The following is an 18,183-nucleotide window of genomic DNA, read 5'->3' as shown; positions in this document are numbered from 1 at the left end:
ATATCAATCGAGGAAAGAGAAGGTCAGGTCGCCTCGTTCGGTTCCGTCGACAAGTGAATTACGTAATCGATTCTCAGAAAATCCCATAGTTCAAGCGATCTCGACCTTTGGGATCGTGAACAAAAGTCGGAGAAAGGTCGACGACTCTGAGCTGACTACATCTCACGACAACTACGACGACTACGAGCAAGCACAAAAGGGGACCTTGATAATGTCACTCAAAACCATTCGCCCGATCGTCTCGGCGCTCCGCCAAACCACCTTGCGATCGCTAGCAACGGCAGCCCGACCCGCTCTCCCCGACTTTGAGGATGAAGCAGGTCTTCCCGAACTGCAAATCCCTTCCCCAGGGGTCTACCCAAAGACTGGCAGTAATGTGCTCGAAATCAAGAGCAATCTGTCATACCATACCCTCGCGCATACGATGGCTATCGTTCGAGCTGTGGAAGCGAAATGTGGGCGGGTGGTAAACATTTCGCAATCCAGGGTGAGTAGCTCGTGGAATTCAAATATAGCGAATAAGAAGCAATGTTACTAACGCTTTTCTGTGTTGTGATTTATTACAGTTTGCGGACAACCAACGTGCCCGGCCCATCTTCCAAGTGACCGTCCTCAACCCCGTCCTCTTCGACAAACCGCTCATCCTCGAGATCCCCCAACCGGATCTCTCCACCTCTCCTCGAATGACCCACTACGGACCTTCACTCCGATCTGTCCAATCGGCACTCTCTGCATCTTCGTCCTCGGCCTCCTCGTTTGGGATCAGAAAGAGAAAAGACGCCAGCGCCACGGCCGAAGACGTGGTTTCGTCCACCTTCACCGCGACCGTAGCCCTGGGAACACCGTTGAAGCAACGTCTTCGACCTCGAATGAAGCATCGGGAGAGGGCACCAGCCAAACACGACAAGGATCAAGCCGGTCGGTGGGCACGGGAAGATGAGGCGATCAGGAACGTCCTCGGAGGGGGTTTCAAGGGATTTTATGGAGGGTTCGAAGAGCTGAGCCGGTCAGTTGAGCTGGAGCAGCAGAGGAGACGGGAAGCAGGCTTGGATATGGAAGAAAAGCAGGAGGAAGTTCAGGCCGAAGAGGTTGAAGAGGTGGACTCGGTCGACGAGGGCGTTTCGGAGGGTGATTTGTTGCTGGACAAGGCGCTTCTGGGCAAGGTACGGATACCAGAGGGGTCTGCATCGGCCGCTTCCAGCGCTGCTACTGCCCCATCGTCTTCTACTCCGACATCTTCGACGACACCTTCTCCCACCCGAACCGCCACGCCATCCACCTCGACATCGTCATCGACACAGACTTCCCGACCTTCCCCTCGCGAACCGCCCGCACCCAAACAACCCACTGAGAGCAAACAAGACCGTCTCGCTCGTCTCATCCGCGAACGGCAATCCAACCCCAACAACTCCGACCTCCCTCCGCTCAATCTCAACTCGCGTTCCGCCCGAGCGTTGATCAGGGGTAAAGAGGACGTCTATCAATCGTTCCTCGAGCAAAAGGCTGAAAAGTCGAAGCAGAAGAGTCTGCGGATGAAGGAAGCCTCGGACAGGAAGAAACAGGAGGAGACGGCCAGAGGGGCTCTGGGTGCGATCAAGCATTGGTTTGGGTTCTAGGCGTGGTGGCGGGGTGTCGCGATTGACTCACGGGAGAAGAGGCAGGGTACAGGTGTGAAACCAGCTGTATTGGGCTGCAGCGTTCATATTCGGGGTGTCGCATGTATGAGTTGCATTTTACGAAACAATCCATGGCATTCATCTGAGCGCAGCTGAGTCATCAAGCTTCGGATAATGAGCTCGTATACCAATGTATATATACATGATGTCATGTGGAATGGGGAGGCGAGCAGACATCCAACCGAACTGACCATCCAAGTGCCAAGTGAGCATACCAATTTTCAACGAGTCACGCGCATGTATGCCCTTGACAGGGGGCCCAGCAACGTCTTCGACAACCAACTATGGAAATAATCCATTTGAGAGCGACAAAGAGATGGCGAAGACCCTGAGGTGGATCTCGTCGAAGAAGAAGGATCATGGTATTCACAAGGGTTTGTAAATCGATCAACCTCTTTCATGATGTAGATGATGATTGGCCTTCGAGTCATGCATCGTGAGCTACGAGTCCGTCTGCCTCGACGTCCTTTGCAATGAGAGCTGACTCGAGAGGCCCACCTTATAGGTACTCGGCATGCCGGACGAGAGGATCAAGCAAGACAGGAATGGGAAGCAGATTTTGGATGCCATTGGTGATCCCGGCCTTGAGGCCTTGAGAAAAGGGATTTCGCATTGACCTTTGATGCGGATTTATCCATCCTACTATTCCGGAAAGGCAACGATGTCCACGATCAACATCAGAATAGGTGTATCAGTGGTCCCCGATCAAAAGTCGAACGAAGTCTCTTGTCGTTGTCGACCACGTGTCATAAGTGCATGTTACAAAAGAAGATTCGTGAAATCGTGCTCCGCCCATCTCTTGCGTCCCTTATCTCTGACTCGCCCTTCTACAAGGCGAGGTAGTCTCGAACCTCGGCCTCGCTAAGTTTTCGGAACGTGGCGGGTAACCTCTCTCCGCTCTTGATATCCATCTGCTCGGCTGTCGGTACGCTGGCGATCCCGATCTCGATCGTCTTCTCGGTCATCTCTCCCTCGAAACCTTCCTTCAGGGTCAGGAGGGCGGTGTGAATGGCGTCTTCGAGCGAGATGTCGTCGCTGTACCTGTTGGAGGCAACAGCAAATCAAGGCATGTCGTGTCAATCAACTGCAAGCTGACGGTACAACGTGGACCACCGACGTACCTCTTTTCCAAAAAGGTCTTTGCGTTGCTCATGTTCTTCCCGATGGCGCTCGCCTTCCACGCCCAGAAACTACCCGAAGGGTCGATCTGGTAAAGAGACTGTCCCCGGTGGTTGTCCCATCCGCATACCAGTAGCGAGATACCGTATGGTCGAACACCTCTGAATCCGATAAGAAAAAGGACGATCATATCGATCAGCGAGTGGACTTGCGAAGATTGGGAAGGTCCACGCAGAAACAGCCCGACTCACCCGCTCTGAGTGGCCTTTTGCATGACAGCAGCAACATCCGCTACCAGAACCTTGACAGGAGGGTATTCTCCGTAGACTTTCCAGTAACTCTGAGCGATCTTCCTGGCTTTGGCGACCAAGACTCGGTAGTCGGGACCCATTCCGGCGTAAACGAAGCCGATGTTGGGGCAGATCATGGCGACCTTTTCTAAGGACGAGTCGTCGACCAAGGGGGAAGGGGTCTTCTTTTCCGTTGCGAGCACGACTCCGTTCTTGGCTGCGAGGTCGTCGATCATGGCCCGAGTCGTTGTGGTCAATAACGTTCCGTATTGTAATCCGCTTGCCTTTGATGCTAACCTTTGATCCCCAAACTAGTCTGTCCTCCGGACACGGCCGCCAAAGCATGTTCGATCTGAACGAGCTTTCCTGATGGCGAGAAGGTGGTAAGGGAGAAACTGGAGGAATTTGGCAGTGTAAACGGGTTGAAGGGTATGCAATCGGTCAATTCGGTTCGACCGGATGGTCTGATCGAGTTGATACGAACGAGTAAGCGCCGCCGCCTCCTGGTGCAGACATCCTTGGTTATTCGGAATAGATAGTGGGAGGTAGGAGAAGAGGGACTAAGAGTGAAGCCAAGCACTTGTCGATAGCGAGCAAACGATTGTGACAGCGGTTATCGCAGGATTGTCGAACGATCCCTTTCGAATATGGACAACCCATCCTTCGACGCTGATGAGTCCCTCGCTCGCTCGCGTCATCACCTGCTTTGAAAGAGCTAGAAGCGCGTCGACCCCTGACCTCTTGTACTCGGTCGATCAGTCGATCCGTCTTGATAAGTATCATACTGGATATATGCATAGGTAGGAGTTACAGTTGAGAAAGACAAGGACAGGAGACGAGTGATGGCGAAAAGCCGAGATTTCGATATCGCGATATCGCGCATGTCACGATCTCGCTCGTTGCGATTTTGAAACAGCCGCGAGCTGTCGTGACAGCTTTACTGCTTGGGAGTCAATCCTCGAAGGGTGATATCATACACCACATCTTCGCAACGCTTGACGTCGTACTTTAGGCTATCAAATCGTCGCCTCAAGGTATCGTTTCGCAGGTTGAGCTGTTTGCGCGTTTTTTACGTTCAGCGCGGTTTCGAAACGGACGATCTGCTAAATGTACTTACGAGGGAGTATCCGGCGAAGAGGTCCTTTTCGAAGGAAGCTATACGTAGGGGTAGAGCAAAGTTCTGAAGGGTGACCGAGTTCATAGCCAAGCGAGCCTATCAACATGGTCGCGAACCATCAGCGCTACGAGCACCATCAATCTGATTTCAGAAATCGACTTACCAACTCATTTGAGGCACCGATGACTCCCTGAAGATAGTCGTCCGGCGAGAGCTGGATCCTATCGTTCCACTCCGGCTTGACTATATACGTAAGGTCCGCAAGACAAGACGTCAGCCATCGCTCTCGGAAACCCAACCTGCTCACGACGATACTGACTGCCGATGGTAGATGTCACCGTCTCGATTGGCACAAGGTCGTCATGGAGAAGGAAGTAACAAAGGGTGATCGAGGTGGTAAAGGACTTGAGGATAAACGAAGGTTGATATTGGTACCTGTTCGATCGTGATTGCCAAAACGCATGGTATCGTTAGAAAATGCTTCAAACGTTTACACATATGCTAAATGATATCCTCACTTGTGGTATTCGCCGTTCGGTATACGCGCTGCGACCAATTCCCATTGCGACGCAGAAGCCTTGATCTGCTCGAGCGCCTGCTGAGCCAAGTTCTCGACTGAACGATGTTTGCGATAAAATTCAGCCATTTAGCATGTTGGTAGATCGCAGAGAGAAGTTGCAATCGCAGTTGCAGACTCACGTTGATCGCCGGGAGTAGAGTGACTACGGTTCAGCAGAGCGGTGACATTCCTCGAGACAGTATCGAGCGGCTGCAAGCTTTCCTTGATGCTCTTGTGGTCACAAATGGATCACGCCAGATCGGATCAGCCAGTGTGTATCGGAGGGGGGTCTACTTTCAATCCATCCTGGACACTGACCTCCTTGAGTGTCGACTCGTGCTCGAGATCAGTGCTAATCTTCTGCAAGATCGCACTGAGCGAAGAGGCGGTTCCTGATACTTGTTCCATATTGTTCTGCATCTTGTAAAGATATATGGTGAGATTGGATGATTCTGGTGGACTCCGGACTGGATCTGAACGAGCTTGATGAAAACTGTAAGGTTCAAGGTAAGAATGTTGGCAGGTGCTTCCTCCTGCGATCAACCTTTCGATCGTAACCTCGGTGATGACGACTTGACTCGATAATGCATAAAATTAGGTTGATACAAGTAATAACGCATCTAAGATTAGGGTGAGGCGAGCATTCCGTCTGTCAAATACATCATACACCTGACGTCTATGCGTTCCTATCCGCGGCCTTTCCTCCAAGTAGATGCCCCACACCTTCATAAGCCGCGATCATCATCCCGCAGGCCGGTGCGACCTTGGCCGTTCGCGGCACCACGCCCGCGAATAAAGCCTTCCATCCCTCGGTCTGCACGATATGCCTTAATAGGGGCATAGTGCTTGCAGGATGAGCCAAGGCTTCTGGGGAACAAGCTTTGGAGGGAGTGAAGACCTGTCGTCTAGTTTTGAGGACGTCGAAGGGGGAAGTGACCAGTGATGCGGCGGTACCGGATAAGGCACCCGAGATGAAGGTCATAGTGATTCCAGGTTGGATGAGCTGGGATTCGGTAAAGTATCTCTTGAGCGATTCGAAGCCTGCCCAGTAGAGCCCTGATCGAGTTGATAATACGAACAATCAGATGTCACGTTCCAGTATCATCGGGCGAGCGACAACTAAACTTACCTGAGAACGGCACATCCCGCCACAACGTGGGTCCCAGGCCACGCCAAAGGGCTCGAGTACCCTGCTCCTTGACCATAGTGGTGATGCTCGAGAACGTCGAAGCGTAGCTGGGTGCAGGCTGTCCCGCTGTCATGCCAGAGGCTAGGTCAGCCGTGTATCGCGGCCAGAAAACACAGAAGCAACCACTCACGAGCTGGCAGCGCCTGTAATCGGGTCCTAAACAGCTCGATGGGGCTAATCACCGTCGCACTGATCGTCCTCGCCATACTCCCAGCCACAAAGGGCACAGGTGACAGGTAAGCCTGATTCTGACCTGCTGTCGTCGAAGTCGACTGGGCGGACTGAGGCGTGGAACCGTTTGACAGTTCGAGCGTCGTGTGTTGCGGGGTGATCACCACTTGATTCCCGCCTGTCGTCGTCGATCCGGGTATTCGGCCGTTCAGAGCGACCAAGAGGTATTCGTAGCCCAACATGTAGATGCTCGCACTGGGGATCGACATAACCAGACCCGTCCCAACTCCCTTCCACAGCCCTCTCCATCCAGCGGGCTCGGCCATGATTACCTTGATCTCGTTGAAGAAGCCTCCTTCCGCCCCAGCTCCAGCCAGTTTCCGGCTAAGCTCTTTAGCTCCTTCTCGTGCTTGTTCCTGCAGGGCGGTGATACCCTTGCCGCCGAGCAGAGGGGAGCGACGGATACGCTCGGCTTCTTCCTGAGTGACGATCTCTCCCCAGATCCCTGCCCATTTGGATGGGTGGAGACAGCCTTCCGGTGCAGGTGGTACCAAGGTGGCTCCTGATGCTTGGATCGTACCAGCTTGGATCCCTGGTCGACCTATTGTCGCAGGGAACGAGGGCATAAAGGAGGGTCGGGCGGACGAGGACGGGATGGTCGCTCCCAGACAGGTAGCGTTGGCGGTATTCAATGGTGCTGATGAGGTGGGGGCGATTCGTTGACGTAAAGAATTGGGTCCTGGACCAGCTTGGGCCGATCCGTCGCTAGTTGGCAAGACGGCGGTTTGGCAACAGATCGTCTCGACAGAAGCGGGTGTGGCGCTGGGCACGATCGTCTGATTCGGTCGTACCGTTTGCAATCGAGTCTTGAGGACATCGAATGGCGTCACTGATCATAGTGTACGTCTAAGGTTAGCCACAGCTGTTTTAGGAAGACATCGATCACGGCCACGACTCACTCAGCAGACTGGTCGATATCGCCCCCGAGACACTGGCGATCGCCTTGGCCCCCAGAGGTCCGACGAGAGCATCGTCTACCTGACCCGAAGCCGGAAACTGCGCCTCGATGAGTTCCTCGTCACTAGGTTCGTATTGCCAGTCGATATGGCGATGACCGGTCGAAGCGGTAGACCCCGAGGCGGCAGAGGCGGTTGCGTTCGTCATCTAGGTAAGCGTTGAGCGGATCGCTCGAAATGTGATGGTTTGATGTGGGCGATTTGACGTATTTATGTCAGAGTATTGTAGAGGAGAGTGTCAAGTGCAGAAAAGTAGAGTTTAGAGTGTTCGAACGTCCGGATGAGCAGTCGAGAAGTCATCGCAGTCATCAAGGTCAACCCGCCGTCACTCCTAGAAATCCGAGATCGATGCGAATTATCGTCTCGGGGCGCGGGGCGCGGGTCGATCAGGCTCTCGGGGCGAGGCGACAAAATCGCTTACGTAACATGACGAAAGCTGTTGAAGCGGACATCGTCTGATCATATCGCAGAGGAGATACTCGGCGATCGGGTCGAACTGTGTGTATTCATCTGTTCGTCTTGACTTCCTCCTCTACTGGGCATAGTACAAATGGGCGACATGACTATAGGACGGAGCGATCCTATGCATACACTGCCCCACGCAAGAAGATCCCTGACTCGGGCGGGCGGGCGGTCAAGTTCGTGGCCATCTCTTCGCTCAACCTTCCTCTGCGTCTCGGAGTTTCAAACCCCTACTCCTGCTCATGTACCTCCGCAGGCTGGATCCCTTACATATATTCCCTCATCTCAATTCAATCTTGATGAAGACCTGCCTCGATCGATAGGCCGTATCTCCTTTGGTGACGAGACCATGAACCGTCTATCGTGCTGAATGGGCAAACCCTTGCCGTAAGTCCAGCATTACGACGATCCCCCGGCAACTCCACCTAACACCCCTTCGCAGCACTTCCAAAGAGCCTTCATGCTATCCCGACAACTCTCCTCCATCTCCTTGTCTGACAAGCCTGTCCGGGATGCCGAGTCCACGCACCGCGTGTATGTCTCGATCTGGGATTGACAGGTCGTCTTCAGGGATGACAGGTTCGGGATACTATGTCGAGAACAGAAGTTCAGTAGACTTGAGCCTCAGTAGCTGGCTGGCAACTTGGGAAATCGGCGAGTCGAGGGCTTACGTCTCGTTCGCACACTGCGTGACAGCTTGAGATTGATCTCTACAGATGTCCGCCCAGTTCCCATCCTGATTCTTCATCACGCACTGCCAAACAAATAGAGACCAGCTTTAGATACAGTTGTAGGTTGTTCTTGTCGAGCTTACTTCTTGATAAGCTTGCATCTGTTGTGCGCATTCTGTGGATAGGTTCAAGTTGACAATCCGTCGGCATGATCCCGTGCAATCCGGTTCGAGAGAACCTACTCGAAGCGACCAGGTTGTACGCGATATCCATTGTTGCTTGATTCAATGTGATCCCTAATTCTCTATTCTCTAAGCTATCTCTCTAGTCGGAATTGATGTAGCATCGATTCTGATCAAAGGATCAAGGACGGTTCTGTGAAATCTAATTCTGTACAAACGTCGATGTTGGACGCTCAGGGTCCGACTTTTTGCTTCCGCGATCTCTCGTAAAGTGACGCAAGCAGATCGAGAGACTAGCGATCCGGGGAAGTCTCGGTCGGTCTTCGTGTCTTTCGGTCCGAGAAGACCGTTGCTTTTTCGAGAGAGGACTTGACAATTGACAACATGTTGCAATCTTTCGATCTCGACTTCCTGTCACACCAAAGGATAATGGCTGTACTTTCAGGTTACTGATAGTCATCCAGGATCACACAAATTCATGATAGGACGTTCCGGATCTGGACCCTGATCGACGGCGACACGAACGATCTTCGACCCCTGCCTTTCGACTGTTTCGATCCTTTGTTTCTCTGCTCCTGACGACAATTGCCGCTGCTTACTTGCCCAGGAATCTTGTTATAAGTAGGACAAAGGCGAACTCCAAGTGGTAGAATCAGTACCGGCGGTAGGCTGGTCATATATGGACAAGTCGTTACACATTACGAGACCGTCGATCTGCATCGATCCGTAAAGCGACCAGATATCTTCAGGATCGGCAACCGGGTCATTCCCAGCAGCGATAGCAGAAGACATGACGACCACTATCAAAGATGGGTCTATACGTCCCAGAAATAGGCACGACCAGCCAGTCAAGATGGCACAATTTGAAAGAAGTGTGGAGAACAGGAAGATCTTGCTGGGCATCCTCATTCCCTTCGGACTCGCCATCCGGATCTTGTTACTCGCCCTGAACAAGGACAACAGGGGGTGGCCTGATGAAGGAGCCTTGGATACTACGATTTGGGGATGGGTCAACTTGGGTCTCATGGCGAGTCGTTTGCGGCCGGGCTGTCCGTCCCAAGTGCAAGATACTAAATATCATAAGCTTGATCTCGCAGTCTGTCACCACCCTGATCTATGTCCTTCATCTTTTTCCATGGTCGTACGATCACCCCACTTATCAGCGACATTCATATATCACGGTCTCTCTCTTTTACACTGTCACTCTTTCAGTCATCACCTACGTCTTGCCCAGCTTGCTCTATATCCTTACATACCGTCACAGACTTCCGGTTCGACCCGATACCTGGGAATCCGATCCCGTCTTCAATGGACTTCGTCTCATGGAAGTTCTCTCGGTCCTGCTCGCCTTTGTGACGATCGGAAGTACCAGGAGAGGACCTGAGCTCTTCTACGAGGCTCAAGAGCTTACGATCGGCTACGGGTGGTCGATGGAGGCGGCCAGGCCAGAGGACAAGCCTGTGAAGAAGATTCCGGGGCGTTTCTCCAAGCTGGTCGCGGCGAAGACTCGGCGAGGAAAGAAGTACCAGCAGCTTGACTCGGAAGCTCCAGCGGATTCTGATAGAGAGGTCGACGAAGACGCCGACGGGGATATCCAGGAAGATGCTCCGCTTCTCGGATCGTCAGCTACCTCCCCTACTGCTTATTCACCTGCATCCCCGCGCTCTGTCGACGAAGCCGATAGTGCCATTGAACGGCCACCCAACGTTCTCGACTACTACCAATGTAGTATCTTTGGGCTGCTCTTCATCGGGTACATCTGGCCCATCGCTTCACTCGCAGCCAGGCGACCTGAACTACGTCCCGAAGATTTGCCTCATCTTCCCGAAGCCCTTCGCTCGGAGAACGTCGAGTTGCCCGGGTCGAGGGAGCGCTTCGTTCTTACGCCAGAGGAGTTGAAAGAGAAGGAGTGGAATGACAAGCAGGGCTCCTCTGAGCTCATTTCAGGCCTGGCACAGAAGTGGACGCCTTGGACCTTGCTCGTCGAGGTCTGCCGAGGCCAGGGATGGTTGATCATCAGCTGTAGGTCGGGACGTTTCTAACGACGTGTGCGACAGGTCTCTGATTTGGTGTCGCTACTCGTCTCATCAGCCATTATATTCGAATGGATCTCCAATGCGACCACCTTCATACCGCAATATTGTATGCATGAGATTACGCAATCGTTCGAGAAGCCTAATCGTCAGGCCGACATGACGTACGCCTATCTTATGGCCTTTGGGTTGTTCTTCGGGACTTTCATGAGCAGTGAGTACAGGTTGTGATAGCAACAGCGTTTGCGATCTAATCCGCTTCGGCCACCACAGACTTGCTAAGCAGCTTCACACGGTGAGTGAGAACTTGCCTAGAGACCACGTGCGACCTCTAGCTCATGTTTCGGTTTCAGCATTCGAGAAAACTTCGTAAACCACAAAGCGATCAGGGTGAACTTGCGAACGATGGTGGGTCGATGATAGCAGCAGTCTAGTTTAGGCAGCTATGCTTACCCTCTTTTCCCCTTAGCTCTTCGCAAAAATCCTTTGTATCACGGACGACCAGTCTCCTGACGCTACGGGAACGGGAAGAGCCCAGGTCCGTTCCATCTATTCGTCTGGCTCATAACTGAGATGCTGATAATCAGAATGGGCCACCAGATCTTGAACCTGATGAACGTCGACGTGGGCGTAATCGCATCCCTAGCCACTCGAATTCTAGGCCTTAGCGAAGCTGCCGTGAAGCGTGAGTATTACCAGTATCCATCTGCGTTTCGACGACCTGAACTCACATCCTGCGCCTGTCAGTCGCGCTCTCTGGAGGATTCCTGTACTCATTGTTCAGTTGGTCCGCATTCGTCGCGATGGCTACTATTCCTCTCATGGCTCCTCTGAGCGGACTTGTCGCAAGACTTACGTTCAGTAAGCGGCTTGGGATCGCGAAGGATGCGTCTTTTTGCTCAAGCATGTTGTGCTTTGACCTATCATAGAGTGCGATCAAGATCTGGCGAAAGCCAGAGATGCGCGAATCGGCGCGATGAGGGAGATGTTGATTAGTGTCAAGGTGATCAAGGTGAGTACCGGGCGGTCTTGCTGGAATCAAGGCGCTGATGATTCGCGATGGCGATAGCTCAATGCTTGGGAAGGTGAGCTGAACATTCGCCCAAGACCCGAATCAGCGTCGGCCTGGATGCTGATCAGACGATCGATTAGAACACCACCTGCGTCGCATTTCGGAGCTCAGAGCAAAGGAGGTGCGCTTGCAAAGGTGGCGATATACCATTGGCACCAGCTTCAATGTGATTGCTCTCTTCACGCCCTTGCTGGCCTTGTGAGTCTCGGGTTGGCCTTTCAGTCGATTGAAATCTCTCCTGACTATGTCCATTCTTTCCTGACTTGGTCCGCAGGTTCGCCATGTTTACGTCGTATACCAAGCTACAAGGTCGGGTACTTACCCCTTCATCCGCTTTCGTCGCTTCGACCGTCTTCTCGTCTGTTCAAGGTGAGCTCCTTTGCTAAAGTACGCCCGGTTTGCAACATAGCTGAACCCTCGCGCCTGTCAATGCAGAGAGCTTGAGCAAGATACCCGAGGTCATACAAAAGCTACTGATGGCATTAGTGTCCCTGCGTCGACTCTGCAAATTCCTCAACTCCGATGAGGTCGAGAACAACAACATTCAAGCTGGCAATCATATCGCATTGGACAACGCAACAGTGACCTGGCCCGCGCGGGATCTGCAAGTTGGAGAGGTGCAACATCGTCAGCCGTTCACATTGACCAACATGTCCCTACGCATCCCGCCTGAAGCCAAGTTCGTGCTCGTATGTGGCCAAACTGGTGCCGGCAAGGTTCGTGTCCATCCCATCGCAATCCTCTCGGACTCCAACTGACCCTTTCCCCGCCAGACCCTGTTCCTTCTGAGTCTTTTGGGCGAAGCTAAGCTTCTTGGGGGAACGATTACGGCGCCCAAGTCGAGGTATGGGTCGATCCCGCTGTCCGACGAAATCAGCCAGTACGAAATGTCCGACCAAGAGGAATGGATCGAGGAGGATACTATTGCCTACGCCGGTGAGTACCGCCGCTTTGTGACCTATCGAACAATGAATCTACTTTACTCATGCGACGTTACCCGCCCGCCACAGCCCAAATCCCATACATAACGCATGGCACGCTCACAGATATGATCCTGTTCGGACTGCCATATGTACCCTCACGTTACGAATCGGTCGTCCATCAGTGCGGGCTCGCCTCGGACTTTGCAATGTTCCTAAACGGCGACCAAGAGGAAATAGGAGCCAGCGGTGTCACCCTCAGCGGAGGGCAGCGAGCTCGACTGAGTCTAGCGGTAAGCTGCGTCTCTCGTTAGGTCGGAGCGTTTATTGACTGGTCCTCAAGTAGCGCGCCGTCTATAGTCGGGCAGGTACCATATTGATCGATGATGTGTTGTCTTCCCTGGACGCCACAACCTCGCAATACGTGTACGCCAACTGTTTACGAGGTGATTTGGTCCGGAACCGTCGGATCATCATGGTTTCACACAACGTTTCGCTACTCCTGCCGGCGAGTGATCTGGTCATTCAATTGAAAGATGGGAGAATCGCAAGGTCTGGGACGCCGAAGGAGCTACGCGAAGTCTTATTGCAAGAAGAGGATCATACTATCACGGAGGAATTCAACTCGTTATTACTCCCTTCGCAAGAAGACAAGCCCAGATCGCTCGTCACAACCACCTTGTCAAGGCGTATCTACGAGGAAGAACACCAGGAGAAAGGAAACGTACGACTATCGCACTACCGTTTTGTCATCAAGAATGTCGGAGGCATAGGCTACTGGCTCGGCTTGCTTCTCTTGATCTCCATACCCGAATGTCTGCGGGTCGTTATGCGATTCGTGATGAGGCACTGGACATCGGAGCCGAACCGGAACGATTATTGGATACGAGTTTGGGCGGGTATAGCGGGGCTGCAGGTCCTCACATCGTCTGCCATGTGGTTTTGGCTTTACGGCAACAAGCGGGGAGGCTTTACCCAAAGAGGGGCTGCGAAGATGCACAACGCCATGGTGGACAGCATTCTGAATGCACCGCTGCGGTACTTTGACCGGACGCCGGAAGGTATGTAGGATGACTCGCGCGGGAACTAAGCGCTCAGATCTGATGCTGCGAACCATCAGGCCGTCTCTTGAACAGGTTTAGGTGAGAGCCCTCGACTCGGTTGTAGCTCGTTGTCTCGCGCTTATTCGCTGTCGGTTGCCGTCACCGCAGTAACGACATCAATAAGGCAGACGGAAATCTCCCTGATGGGTTTGGTAGAACGATCATGGAGAGCCTTACCGTGGCTGTCAATATTGCGATTCTAGGAATCAGCTTACCAGTAAGTGGTCGCTCGTGACTCGCAGCGATTTCTTAGCTCAGACTATGTCTTCAGCCGGTAGCCCTGGCTTGCGTTCTGGCCGCGTACCCCTTCGATCTACTTAGGAAATTGTAAGTCGTAGCGATATTCTTCTGGTTACTCGAGCTGATGCAGCTTCATCCAGCTTTGGGCGCATGAGGGCAAGCTTGGCTCGACTCGACGCTGTTCTGGCGAGTCCCATCAGCGGGCTGACTTACGAGGCCATCGGTAAGCAATCACATGTCGAAGCGGACGAGCCCGTTTGTTTACCCCCGCCTGCATCCAGGATCGATCGTCACCGTGAGAGCCTTTGGATCGTCGCGTTTCTTGTGTCAGCTGTTCGCTACATTCGAGGATATCAGTAATAGGATGTCCATGGCTTCCTGGGCGGCAAGTACCGTCACGATACGGAAAGCAAGAAACTTGATCTGACGTCGTTGTCGCATGTTACAGATTTGGCTAGCGTTCTCTAGCGCCATGTTGACGTTCACGTCCTTGATCCTCGGCGCATCTGGATTCTTCCTACTTGGCTCCAATCTCTCAGCACCCGCAGCTGGATTCGTCCTCACGTTCGCGCTGGATCTCAGTGGGCAGATTTTCTGGCTGTTGGATCGCATTGTCAATTTCGAGGAGCAGATGGTATCCGTCGAGCGTATTGCCGAGAGTAAGCTATTTTCTATCATACCGCACGAGAACGGTACCGCTGACATCGTTGTTTGGCGGCAGTCACCAACATTCCACCTGAAGCGCAAGGCGAAGAAGATTTCTCCGTACCTGAAGACTGGCCGCATGCAGGTGAAATCGTCTGCGAGCAGCTGGCCGTGCGATACGCCAGTGATCTGCCGCTGGTGCTCCAGGGCGTTTCGTTTGCCGCCAAAGTGAGTCCCTCCGCTTGTGCACGTTCATTACCAGACGAATTGACCGATACGCTTGCAGCCCGGAGAACGAGTCTGCATTGTTGGGCGGACAGGTGGTGGTAAGTCTGATCTAGCTCACGGGGCTTCGCGCACTGATCAGGCATCTCTTCCCAGGCAAGTCGACGATGGCCCTGTCGCTCCTGCGCGACCTCAGCGCGTCTTCAGGCCGCATCACCATTGATGGCATCGGTCAGTCTTACAGCTGGATTTACAACAGGTCGTGACTGATACCGCTCGAAGCGTAGACATCGCTCAAGTACCGCTTCACGTTCTGCGTTCCAAGCTATCCTACATTCCACAGGAAAGTCTTCTCACCTCGGGTACTCTCCGTGACGCGCTGGACATCACGGGCGAAAAGGACGACCACGAGCTCTACGCGGCCATGAAACAGGTTCACCTGGATATCGGACCGACGTCGCCTTTCTCTAGTCTGGACGCCTTGGTTTCTGCAGGTGAGTCCTCGCTGCTGCCTAACTATCTCGAGGGCGAAAAGCTGACATCCTAATTCTGTCCGTCTCCATCGACAGGGTACGTGTACTGTATTGAACGGCTTGAAACCGGACCTTGCTAATGATTTGCGCCCATCATACGCACAGGGGAATGAATTTTAGCTTGGGAGAGCGTCAGCTTCTTGTTCTAGCGAGGGCACTTTTGAAATCTGCCAAGGTGATCATTATGGACGAAGCCACGTCTTCTGTGGACTACGAAACGGATTCCAAGGTCACTACCGCGATCAAGGAGATGAAGGGGGTCACCGTGATCACTATCGCTCATAGGTGAGCAAACTTTGTAGCACGTGGGGAGCTGCCGTTTTTGCTAAGCCTTATCCCATATTCGATAAACTTAAAGGTTGAGAACGAGTGAGTCATCAGTACAGCATCGTTGGGGTTCATCAGCTGACTTCATCTCTCGAATACAGTCATCGATTATGATCGAGTGCTGGTTCTGAAGAAGGGTATGATCGTCGAGAACGATTCGCCTTCTACGTTGATCACCAGAGATGGTTCCGAGTTCAAGAGACTCTGCATGGCCGATGGACCTATCGAGTACCAGCAACTGTTGGCCATGGCGAGATCTACCAAGAACTGATTCGGGAGCTCGTCTGATTGTCGCATCTCTAACAAGAATCAGGATTGTATTTCCCCATACCCCGATCCCAAACCCATGATCATGTTGCGTGACGCGAGTGGAATGGAACTGCCGTCATAGGTCACCGAGGCATATTGTTCCTGCTATGAGCTTTAGGTTTCAGTAAGCTTACTCCCGACTTGCGCAGATGAAACGCTTTGGCAATGGTACGAGACGATCTATTTCTGATGTCCGCGAACAAGTGGATGTCCGCCTTGTCGGATCAGACCGATATCAGCAGTAGACGTCTGTCTACAAAACGTTTCGATCGACCCAGTTCGAAGATGTTCTACACTGTCATTTACTGGCAGCTGCTCAACTTTTAGTTCCATTTCGATCAGCATCTAGGAAACCCCATGACGGACAACAGTCAGCAATCTCGCGAGACACCTGAAGCGATGTCCCCGGACGAAATCGATGGGGTAACCCTCAAATGTATGACTCTCATTCGCGAAGACATGGGCCTGCGGAGGGCCGGCGCGAAAGAACAATTACCAAGGTCGCAAGTCTGCTACCGTGAACTAGACGTAGACGCGTTAACGGAGACTGTTTTGAGCACATACCAGTTGAGGGCCATCGACCCGGACAGACATTACCACAAAAGCGAGACCAAGCGCATCTGGACCAGGTTATTGACGAACATCATCCGGGCTATATCCGACGCCCAATGCCTTTTAGCTTACGACAAGCTCGATGCTACGGGATTTTGGAAGGAAGTGAAACCAACACCGATGGTCTTACTGGTAAGCTAACAGGAAAGGGGCGACTAGCAGAACACAAGTATCTGACGGACATCATATTTTCGCTCACATCTCGAACTCGCTATACAGAGCTTGCAACGTTTGACGAGGTGTCCCCTATTCGTGGGTCCAGGCGACAATCTCGGAGCGATGGTATCGCCATCTGCAAGCGGGAGGCAGCACCTATGCAATCAGGCGGATTGCAACAGGTACATCGAAAGGGTTCGCGCCGCTGATCTCAGAAAGCACAAAGGCAAGAAAGCTGGAGACTCGACGTTCACCTCAGACGAAGTAGATGAAGCAGAAGAGCTTGGCCCGCACGAGACTTCTTCCCAGGCTGGAAGCCCAGACCAAACGGAAAGCGCAACCACACGCGGCGAACTCACCGAGGGGTCCTCAACCCTAACCGACCGCGATGATTCAGGTGGAAAGAAAACTACAAACCATGTTGAGCCAGACTTTGGTCTGCTTTGGGAGGACATGAGTACCCCACATTATTACGGGTGCCCGCGATGTGCAGTTACGTTTGAAGCGAAGAGGTGGTGTGGTTCGCCCTACAAAGACAGTAGTAACAACGTGAGTTTTGACGCAAATTCGAAATCGGGCAGGTCGTCTCAATCCTCCATTCCCATTTCATCTTAGAGGCACATGCAGGCTTGCACATACTGCCGTATTGGCCAAGCGGCAGACGGATGTCTCTTTGGTTTAGCCGTTCATGGTCTCAAATTCCGGATTTATCAGTACACGGGACGCGATGAGCTCACAGCGTGGGTGCCGGATTGCAAGAAAGCGAGCGAGCTCCTGTACAGAGACAGCTTTGAAACGTTCCACTCGGATGAATACATGTTCACGATTGCTGAAGACATTCGATAGTGGGTCTAACCTCGAGTCCGAAACGCTTGTTCAGCAGATTTTTCAATAACGTCCGGTCCCGCAGTCCCGAGGACAGCAATGTTGGACTCTCCAACCTCATTCGCCTCTTGATCAGCATTACTGTCGGTTTGTCAAACAGGAACTCTCGGCCCCTAGGTTTAGGAGGCTCATATTCAGTCGACCTGAGCCTGGACAAAGTTCACCCTATCAAGATATCCGGGGTTACCATCGAAGCGGTCACCCCTCGATCGGCGGTACGAGGACGGCCGGTTGACACGGGTTCCGAGCGAGATCGCTTGAGCGGAGGTGTTAGTGCCGGCAAACGCGAAATGACTCGGGAAGAATTACATTCGGGGCCGCCAGGAAATGAAGTCACTTGGCGAGCATTGGAGGAGCAGGTTGCTTATTATGCAGACCACGGCGCGACAGATCAAGACGAGAAAGAGAGCGTCAATGCCCGCCGCGTTCAATCTTGGCTGGGATCTGTCGACCTCGGTACAAGACCGACAGACCGGACAGATTGATCTTGTTGTTTTACCTAACGTTCTCCTCCTATATAGAGTGCCGGGTTGCACAACGTGGAGTCACGCACGAAAGCGGCCTCGTCACTTGTTCTGTCCAATTTATATATGATATATTTCCTTTCTCTCCTTCCACTTTTGCTGCCACATCCACTCGTCTCCGTCTCGATGCGATACCCTCAACTCGTC

General features: G+C 52.8%; 7 protein-coding genes across 7 annotated transcripts; 3 read left to right on the top strand and 4 right to left on the bottom strand.

Annotated features, from left to right (window-relative positions):
- Nucleotides 1–155: 155 nt before the first annotated feature.
- Nucleotides 156–1,866, top strand: HD553DRAFT_351531 (uncharacterized protein). Its single transcript, XM_046183621.1, has 2 exons — nucleotides 156–487; nucleotides 567–1,866. Exons 1-2 carry the CDS (start codon nucleotides 212–214, stop codon nucleotides 1,614–1,616), a joined length of 1,326 nt encoding a protein of 441 aa, XP_046034666.1. The 5' UTR covers nucleotides 156–211; the 3' UTR covers nucleotides 1,617–1,866.
- A 439-nt stretch (nucleotides 1,867–2,305) lies between these two features.
- On the bottom strand, nucleotides 2,306–3,702 carry HD553DRAFT_80935 (20S proteasome subunit). Its single transcript, XM_046184507.1, has 5 exons — nucleotides 3,570–3,702; nucleotides 3,383–3,480; nucleotides 3,047–3,302; nucleotides 2,798–2,956; nucleotides 2,306–2,717 (listed from the first exon to the last, which is right to left on the bottom strand). Exons 1-5 carry the CDS (start codon nucleotides 3,599–3,601, stop codon nucleotides 2,504–2,506), a joined length of 759 nt encoding a protein of 252 aa, XP_046034665.1. The 5' UTR covers nucleotides 3,602–3,702; the 3' UTR covers nucleotides 2,306–2,503.
- Nucleotides 3,703–3,849: 147 nt separating this feature from the next.
- On the bottom strand, nucleotides 3,850–5,316 carry HD553DRAFT_315500 (Translin). The gene is made up of 7 exons (XM_046180489.1): nucleotides 5,080–5,316; nucleotides 4,902–4,992; nucleotides 4,721–4,817; nucleotides 4,522–4,637; nucleotides 4,366–4,445; nucleotides 4,203–4,298; nucleotides 3,850–4,139 (listed from the first exon to the last, which is right to left on the bottom strand). The coding sequence occupies exons 1-7, from the start codon at nucleotides 5,179–5,181 to the stop codon at nucleotides 4,023–4,025; spliced, it is 699 nt and encodes a 232-aa protein (XP_046034664.1). The 5' UTR covers nucleotides 5,182–5,316; the 3' UTR covers nucleotides 3,850–4,022.
- HD553DRAFT_287096 (mitochondrial carrier domain-containing protein) lies at nucleotides 5,317–7,462 on the bottom strand. Its single transcript, XM_046178276.1, has 4 exons — nucleotides 7,081–7,462; nucleotides 6,081–7,010; nucleotides 5,891–6,016; nucleotides 5,317–5,817 (listed from the first exon to the last, which is right to left on the bottom strand). The coding sequence occupies exons 1-4, from the start codon at nucleotides 7,283–7,285 to the stop codon at nucleotides 5,438–5,440; spliced, it is 1,641 nt and encodes a 546-aa protein (XP_046034663.1). The 5' UTR covers nucleotides 7,286–7,462; the 3' UTR covers nucleotides 5,317–5,437.
- A 161-nt stretch (nucleotides 7,463–7,623) lies between these two features.
- Nucleotides 7,624–8,610, bottom strand: HD553DRAFT_315492 (uncharacterized protein). Its single transcript, XM_046180488.1, has 4 exons — nucleotides 8,513–8,610; nucleotides 8,414–8,445; nucleotides 8,271–8,353; nucleotides 7,624–8,188 (listed from the first exon to the last, which is right to left on the bottom strand). Exons 1-4 carry the CDS (start codon nucleotides 8,541–8,543, stop codon nucleotides 7,999–8,001), a joined length of 336 nt encoding a protein of 111 aa, XP_046034662.1. The 5' UTR covers nucleotides 8,544–8,610; the 3' UTR covers nucleotides 7,624–7,998.
- A 235-nt stretch (nucleotides 8,611–8,845) lies between these two features.
- On the top strand, nucleotides 8,846–16,059 carry HD553DRAFT_315489 (uncharacterized protein). The gene is made up of 29 exons (XM_046180487.1): nucleotides 8,846–9,479; nucleotides 9,550–10,474; nucleotides 10,544–10,699; nucleotides 10,759–10,780; nucleotides 10,839–10,893; nucleotides 10,955–11,023; nucleotides 11,086–11,170; nucleotides 11,233–11,346; nucleotides 11,415–11,497; nucleotides 11,555–11,570; nucleotides 11,638–11,755; nucleotides 11,832–11,926; nucleotides 11,993–12,273; nucleotides 12,331–12,493; nucleotides 12,568–12,770; nucleotides 12,824–13,538; nucleotides 13,598–13,619; nucleotides 13,689–13,797; nucleotides 13,852–13,907; nucleotides 13,961–14,043; nucleotides 14,102–14,205; nucleotides 14,269–14,479; nucleotides 14,542–14,693; nucleotides 14,752–14,791; nucleotides 14,847–14,921; nucleotides 14,978–15,184; nucleotides 15,328–15,508; nucleotides 15,582–15,592; nucleotides 15,652–16,059. The coding sequence occupies exons 1-29, from the start codon at nucleotides 9,243–9,245 to the stop codon at nucleotides 15,819–15,821; spliced, it is 4,758 nt and encodes a 1,585-aa protein (XP_046034661.1). The 5' UTR covers nucleotides 8,846–9,242; the 3' UTR covers nucleotides 15,822–16,059.
- Nucleotides 16,060–16,216: 157 nt separating this feature from the next.
- HD553DRAFT_325445 (uncharacterized protein) lies at nucleotides 16,217–17,997 on the top strand (the record flags this gene model as incomplete). The annotated part of the gene is made up of 4 exons (XM_046181615.1): nucleotides 16,217–16,603; nucleotides 16,691–17,176; nucleotides 17,255–17,472; nucleotides 17,538–17,997. 4 exons carry the CDS (start codon nucleotides 16,217–16,219, stop codon nucleotides 17,995–17,997), a joined length of 1,551 nt encoding a protein of 516 aa, XP_046034660.1.
- Between the last annotated feature and the right edge of the window lie 186 nt (nucleotides 17,998–18,183).

Source organism: Filobasidium floriforme (assembly GCF_021052385.1).
Source record: "Filobasidium floriforme strain CBS 6241 chromosome Unknown HD553scaffold_18, whole genome shotgun sequence".
NCBI classification, from domain to species: Eukaryota; Fungi; Basidiomycota; class Tremellomycetes; order Filobasidiales; family Filobasidiaceae; genus Filobasidium; species Filobasidium floriforme.
The sequence above is the reverse complement of the archived record's forward strand: the minus strand, read 5'-3'. Positions and strand labels throughout refer to the sequence as shown.